Source organism: Morus notabilis, unplaced genomic scaffold (assembly GCF_000414095.1).
Source record: "Morus notabilis unplaced genomic scaffold, ASM41409v2 Scaffold15, whole genome shotgun sequence".
Lineage (NCBI taxonomy): Eukaryota > Viridiplantae > Streptophyta > Magnoliopsida > Rosales > Moraceae > Morus > Morus notabilis.
Window position 1 is genome coordinate 47,737 of NW_010367234.1, and position 8,018 is coordinate 55,754.

At 31.7% G+C, this 8,018-nt stretch overlaps 1 protein-coding gene across 1 annotated transcript; it reads right to left on the reverse strand.

The window, feature by feature from the left end:
* Positions 1-4,823: 4,823 nt before the first annotated feature.
* Positions 4,824-7,728, reverse strand: LOC21405595 (methanol O-anthraniloyltransferase). Its single transcript, XM_024174791.1, has 2 exons — positions 7,157-7,728; positions 4,824-5,878 (listed from the first exon to the last, which is right to left on the reverse strand). Exons 1-2 carry the CDS (start codon positions 7,613-7,615, stop codon positions 4,964-4,966), a joined length of 1,374 nt encoding a protein of 457 aa, XP_024030559.1. The 5' UTR covers positions 7,616-7,728; the 3' UTR covers positions 4,824-4,963.
* Positions 7,729-8,018: the final 290 nt, after the last annotated feature.

An 8,018-nucleotide genomic window follows, 5' to 3' on the forward strand; every position in this document is an offset into this window, starting at 1 on the left:
AGCAACAACTAAACAAATTCCAATGAAAAATATTCTGAATAAAAATAATGAAATTGTTTAATTAAAGCTTAAATATTTTAATATTATATAATCAAAAGCAGTATTTAATGTGCATTTTTATACACTAATCAGTTATATATAATATGACGTATATATAAAATAATATGTTTGCTCCATAAACTATGGACATAATACGTAATACAATTAATTTATAATAATATAATATATATATATATATATACCTTTTGTTATTGTCCAAAAAGTTAAACATTTTATTATTTAAGAAAGGTAAACTGTTTCTTTTTTTTTTAATCCAAAACATCACCACTTGAAAATTTTATGTGTCATTTTGAAAAAGCATTAGAAAAAAGTCTATTTTTTTTTTCGGCTGGATTCTAATTTGAATTCCCAACTTGATAGTCAAATTGAATAAATAACGTCAAGACATATAAGTGACTAACAAAGGAGAAGAAAAAAAAAAACAGCAATTAAAAAAAAGCAACAATTTTCTTTTCTTTTTTTTTTTTTTTGTTTTTGTTTACTAGAATATTTAACGTCATGTTAGACACGTAGAACGAAAACTTGGACGAAATCTCATACACAACAGATAAAAAAACGTAAAGTGAATATTTGTAAATAATAGATGCGGAAAGTGTGCAATCCTAGACTTAGTTCTTATAGGAGTTGGCACTCTTATAATATGGTTGAAAGAATTGACTTATTATTAAGTTTGTTTATTTTAAAAAAGTGGAATAACACATATGTCAAGAAAATAGAGTAGCATCTGAAAGGAGATCAGTAACGGAGTCTATAATTAGCACTCGTCGTGTTGGAAAAGTCCATGATAATCAACTTTTGAAAAGGAAGTCCTACCTTAGGATTAACTTACCGGGCCAACACAATCTTTTATATCGCAAGATAAGAACTTCTAGCTTTGGAAGAGATTCCAGCCACTGAGGAAGTGACCCAGATCATATATTGTTGTTAATGACATCTACAACTTTTAAGTAATCACAATTGTGAAGCGATCGGGGAAGTGTAACCTTTAAATTGATTTCCACTGACCCTTAAGGAGTTCGAAGATTCAACATTGTGAGAAACCTGGGATAAATCGAGCACCTCAAGTTACCTCATGATGCAAAAGAAAATTGGGATTTCTCCTACCAATTGGTTTTTCAACGCTGGAATGAGATCTACTTCAGGTAATGATGCAATTGGAAAGTTCAAAAAAAAGAAAAAAAAAAATTGGAAGGAAGATAAATAGTAAAAATCCGCGTCCATTGAACTGGCTCCATATAGGTTAATGAGTTGTGAGAAAGATTTAAATAAACTAGAGTATCCTGCCCGTGTATCTGGTTGATCAAAATGTCCAAAAGCAACTCTAACCATACTAGTTATTCATGTTTTGAACTAAAATAGTTAATGATTTAATTTTTTTTTTTTTTTTTAGCTTTTATCCACTCTAACAATTAACTAAATGGTTAGCTATTTTAGAGAATAGCTTCCACACTAGTTAAATATAACTAGTGTAGAAGGCTAGCCATTTAATGTTTTGTATTATTTTATTCTTAAAACCATAATAAACGCAAATGTTCTTTTTTAAATTCAATAAAGTTATTTATATTTTAAGTTCACTAAATATTAAAATAATCTATGTTTAGCTAAAATAGAGAGTATACATGGAATGACTAACTAAAAAATTTCTAGTTATTTTAGCTAGAATTTAACTAAAATTTAGAGAGCTCTTTTGGAGATGCTCTAAGTAGTTAATAGCTTTAAATATGTTTAGCTAAAATAGAAAATATGATTGGAGTGACTCACTAAAAAATTTATAGCTATTTTAGTTAGAATTTAATTAAAATTTAGAGAGCTCTTTTGAAGATGCTCTAAGTACTTAATAGCTTTAGAGATCTAAAAAGGTTGCGAACTACTGATGTTAATTACAACAAGACAAACGCAAAGACACAAGATTATCCAAGCTCACCCTCATGGATCCATTGAAGCTCAAAGTCAAATTATTGGAAGAAAGAATATGACACTTTAGCCTTTTTAAACATTAAAAGATCTTGTTCTAACTCCATTGCCAGTGATTTTTTATTTTTTATTTTTTTTTTATTTTTTATTTTTAATGATAGATCCAAAGAAACTAGCTTTACATTTTGAAATATTGATCTCGGAAAGAGACCGCATAGCTTATTTTTAGCTAATGAAAGGTCAGTCAAGGATTTAGTATGGAGCGTGTTAATTTCACTAAACATGTTACGGCTTAGGTGCAACATTTTCAAAGATAGCAGTCCAAAATCCATTTTGGTATAGTGCTATTAAGCAAGTTGTAAGATAATTTAAGAATGGTTAAATCGGAAAAGTTATGTGAGGAAAAGTTTTGTGAGACATTAGTACAAAATGTCTCTGAAAAGCCTATAAAATTATTGTGGAAAAGATCCAGGGAGTTGGAGTCCCTTAAAACTTAATTTAGCTAAGTTTAAGGAACTCCGTTCCATATATCTTTCCAACAACAATTTGACAAGATTTTCCGATGTATTTTGCACTAATTTACACACAAGTTCTTCCTCATATGTTTTTTCAAAATATTTAGTGAGCAGAATTCTATTTGATTTAACCATTCTTAAATTATCAATATCCTTAACTGACCTTTCATTAGCTAAAAATATGTTAAGTGGTCTTTTTCCGAGATCAATACTGCAGAATGTAAAACTAATTTTTTTTTAAATCTGTCATCAAATAATTTCAATGGCAATATGGAGTTAGAAGAAGTTCTTTTAATGTTTAAAAAGGCTAAGGTGGCTTCTTCTTTCTTCCAACAATTCTTCAACAAACCCTAAGTGTCAACCTTGAACAACTTTGTCTTTGCGTTTCCTTTATTTGTAATATCAGTAAATTCCCAACCTTTTTTAGATCTTCAAAGCTATTAACTAAGTCATACCTTTTGACCAAACAGATAACAAACTAGTTGGTCTTATTTCGGAATCATTGCGAAATTTCTACAACTTAAAAAGGTTAGAGACCTCCCTTCGAACATGTTGTTTGGAGGATTCTATATGAACTGACCACAAGTTTGTTACAACTTAAATTCCTAAACTTTTCCCTAAACAATTTGGTGGTCCTATATCTCGTGCAAGGATTTAGATTCTCTGTCTAATTTTTAGTATTTCAATTGATATTTAACTAATAAATTCATATCACATCATCCCATAATAAGTACAAAAGAATTAATTAAAAAACAGTTTAAATTTTTTAAATGACGTGGTATAATATAATTAATTAGATACCTATTAACACACTAGATATACTACATTTCACCACATTTTAAGCCTTGCGCTTATATATATATATATATATTATTGTTGTATATATATAAGATTTTTGTTAACACACATGTATACACATATATTGAAAGTGAGAAAGCTATAAAGAATAATTGACTTTATGAATGAAGTCCTTGCTGCGTGTAATAAAGTCAGGACCATCTTGATCGTGATAATTTTGAACAAAAAAAAATCAGCAACCACAGAAATTAATTTATGTTGTCGATTATATATATGACTGAAAGTTCGACATATAAGTAGCTTCAATGTATGAGGCCATAGTTTTTTGTTTTTTGTTTTTTTTGTTTTTTTTGTTTTTTTTTTTTATAATTATATCTGAGGCCGTAGTTAAAGACGTGCAGCATAGGCCCAATCGCGTACAACGGTACCACACGATTTCAATCTCAAAAATATGATTCAAGTTTTAGTTTTTTTTTTTTTTTTTTTTTTTTTTTTTAGATTTGCACGAGGAACTCAAATCTTCTATTTAATTTTAGTGTGTTAATAGGTATCAAACTAATCATATTATACCATGTCATTTAAAAAATTTAAACTGCTTTTTAATTAATTCTTTTATGCTTATTATGGAATGATGTGATATAAATTCATTAGTTAAACATCAATTGAAATACTAAAAATTAGACAGAGAATCTGAATCCTTGCACGAGATATAGGACCAGCAAATTGTTTAGGAAAAAATTTAGGAATTTAAGTTTGTAACAAACTTGTGGTCAATAGAATCCCTCCAAACAACATGTTCGAAGGGAGGTCTAACCTTTTTAAGTTGTACAAATTTCGCAATGATTCCGAAATAAGACCGACTAGGTTGTTATCTATTAGACTTAAACAAAACTAAAGAGTAACGAGACGGGCCCGTTTAATTCGCTGATTTGAATATTTAATTCGAGTTTAGATGTGATTTTATGTGAGAATTTTTTACTATAGTAAAAAAGTTAGATATGATTGTTTCTGAAAATTTTTTATTGTAATAAAATTTAAATTTTAAACTCAAATCAACGAAATAACAACAGACCAAAAGCACTAAGACAATAAGACAATACCTACATGACATAATTAACATCGCCTTTATTAAACATTAGAGAAACACCCATTCCTTAGTGCGTGAGGCACCACGCGCTTCCCGCTGGTAATACCAACTACAACATCGCTTCAGTTGCTAAGCAAAACTCTGCCCACGCTCCCCACTCCCAGCTCTACCATGACGGGGAGGAAACATAGCAACTGGAGTTCTGACACGCCTAACACAAGGGCCATGAAGCCAAACCAAAGACCTGCAATCTCATAAAGTACACTAGAATCTCTATCTCCAGAACTGGGAATCTAACGCCAGCCAATCGACAACGTCTGATTTTGAGAACTAGGATTTTCCAGAAAATTTGTATTATTCCAGAACTAGGATTTTTTTTATTTACTTACTTATTTTGTATTATTCCTGTTGTGCCATCTTTATTATATATATTTACATATATATATATATATATGAGACCTTTATTTTACATAATGCTTTCCCTCTACAATTATTATAACAAATAACTATTTTCTATACGAATCTTGAGGCTTCAATTCAAAGAAAGACTCTCCATTTAAAGCGAGGATACAAATTTTAATTCCTTGAATTAATACGTCGTAGAAGACTTTTCTTCATGAATATCAATCATCTTCTTCAACTCTTGCTCAAACCTATCCATAGCACGCACCGTCGGCAAGCATATCGGCACCACCACCCCTTTCTCCCCTTTCTCCTCGTACTCAACATAAAAGCTAATAAAAGACAACGCCTTCGCAGGTCCGCCGAACACCGGCAAACCCCACCCAAAATCGATCTCCCCATACCCCACACGTGTATTATCCGAGACAAAATAGTTCCCCGAAACCGCGTGCAAAGGCCGTCCTCTAGTCACCATCAGATCGGCAACGGATTTTATATAGTCCTCACTCATTTCCGCCTTGGCCTTCTTCACCAACTCTACTACGTGTCCTAACGAGCTTTCGCACAAAACCCTAGGCTTCAAAACCACAGCCGGGTAAGCGAACGCATTACCGTAGTATCCCAATGGGAGACTGAGATTTTTAGCGTTGTTGTTTCCACGTAACCTTACTATGCAAGAAACAAGAACAATTTCTTTTGGGTCAAGTTCAAGTGCAATCGTCCGACATTTCCATAAACATGCCGTGATTAAATCAAAGCGCGAGCAGTTTTGGAGATGTTTAGGAAGCCGTTTTTTCATGTTCCTGATTTGGTTGGAGCTGAAGAAGAATGAGCTTTGAACGACGTCGTTTGGATCCATGATCATGTTTGGGCCCTTGGAATTAGTAGGTACTTCATGGAATTCTTGATGTGGATAATTTATTCTTGGTGGGTTTCGGGCGTTTAAGATTTCTCGTTGCCAAACAGGAGGAATAGATGGAATATTTATGCCACGTGCCATTTCTGCAATTGTGTTCAAGAACTGGACCAACCCAAATGCGTCACACATTGTGTGGTTCACGCGTACAGCCAAGACAAAACCCTCGCATTTTAGCTGAGTCACCTGCACAAGAAAATCAGAAGCTTGTAAGTCCCACTGGCATGAAAAATCACATTCCATTTTTATCTTATTTTTTTAATTGAGCTTGTTGCCTTTGACCTTGGTAAATAAATTAATCAGTCACACCTAAATCATAATATGCCAAGGTTAAAATAGAAAGATGAGAATTTTAATGTTTGCTGTAAAAAAAAAAAAAAAAAATGGTTGGGTTATATTTTAAACTGTTTAATTTATATTAAGTTCTCTCATTAGCGTTATCTCATTTCTATCTTCTTCATCATTTTGAAATCTCAAAACTTGCCAATAGAACGGAAAGGACTCCATCAATTCCATTCCTATGATGAAATTAGTTTCACTCGTGCCACTATAACATTGTACGACGCATTAACTAATCAATTGTTCTAAAAATGGGGATGTGCAATATCAAACTCTGAGCTCATTTTAGCAGTAGAAGAAGTAAAGACATCTTTACCATGTAATCTTGATCAAATTCAATATTAAAAAATATACAGTACCCGATGCTCGACCTTAAAATCTCCATTAATAGATTTTGCCTTAAAAGCTCCATTAATATACAGTACCGGACAAACTTGAAGTACTTGAAATTATTTTCACCAAATGCTAGCATTTTCAATTAAAAAAACCCGCGCATTTTTATGCATATGCCCAGATAAAGGCCAATTTCAATTCAAAAAATATGCATCTTATTTTTATGGCGAGGAAAAAAAAAAAGTTTAACTAGATCACTCAAACATCTTCTCGTTTGCTCTATCATACACACTAACTTGCAAACTAGGCATATACTAGGCCCTTAATTTTCGTGGGCCTTAAACTAATGGTATGTTTAGAATTGGTTTTAATTATTTTTAAAAATGTTTTTATACGTCATGAAAATAATCTATAAACTGTATTTGTTTAGTAGTTGTTTTGAAAACAAAAATGAAAATAAAAAACAATGAGAATGGTTTTTGTGAAGAAATTAGAAAATAGTTAAAAATTATTTTCCCTTTTTTATTTTCATTTTCTAGTATTTTTCAACAATGTTATAATATATTAATATAATTATAACCATACATGATTTTACTTTTTTATTATACTCAAAATAATTTCTTAAAAAATCAACGAAACGCAATTTTAGAATCAGTCTCATAATGATTCTAAAACAATCTCATTTTTATTTTATACTGAAAATAAAATCATTTTCAAAACATTACCAAACAGCCCGTAAAAGTCAGAAATTTGATTTTTTGAAAAAAAAAAAAAAGAAAAGAAAAAAGTTACCTGAATCAACAACAATGGACAGCCAAGAATACCATCCGATCCAGGAACATTATACAAGAACTGATCTAGGAATGGAGATGGTGGTCGGATTGCATCTCCGAGTTGATCGAACCCGACATCCGCCTTAGCCGCCACGAACAAGACCCCTTCACCGGTGCAATCCACCATGAGCTTCCCGTTGGAACCTTCCCTAAGCCTTCCGGCAAACGGGTAGTAGTACACTAGAGCTCTACCTAGTGCTTCCCTAATGACCCTGTTGGGGTCTTGCCCTAATTTCACTGAAGGGTTGTTATTATTCTTGTAAAAGAATATCACAGGAACATGAAATCTCAGCCCTTCTTGATCATCTATATCTGATAATAGTTTTATCTCTTTAGGTGTTGGTTTTGAGGGTTTAACAAGCACTGGCTCATACCGGTCCACCTTAATTGTTAGAGATGAGCATGGTGATAATGCCATTTTTTATTTTATTTTTTTGCTTTTCTTTTGGGTAGTACTAGCCAATAGGTTCAGTGATACAGGGCGAAGAGGTTTGTTATACTTATATAAATGGCTGGCTGGCTGTATATATGTATGTGAGGAGTTTCATTCATTTACCATTATATAACTTTTTAAATAGAGAAATAAATCTTAAAGAAAATTACATATTCTATTTTTTTGAATACTTAACTTATTAAAAGTATCCCTTTTAAAAAAGTTTACCTCTTGACTAGTTCTAGTTCAAAAAGTAGAAATATATGGACTAATGTTAAAGAGATAGAAGGAAAAGAGGGCTCAATTAAAAAGGGTATGTTTAAAAATTGCTCAAATATCTTATATGGTATTCATATAGGGTAACTTTGACAAATACCCTTTGAAAGTG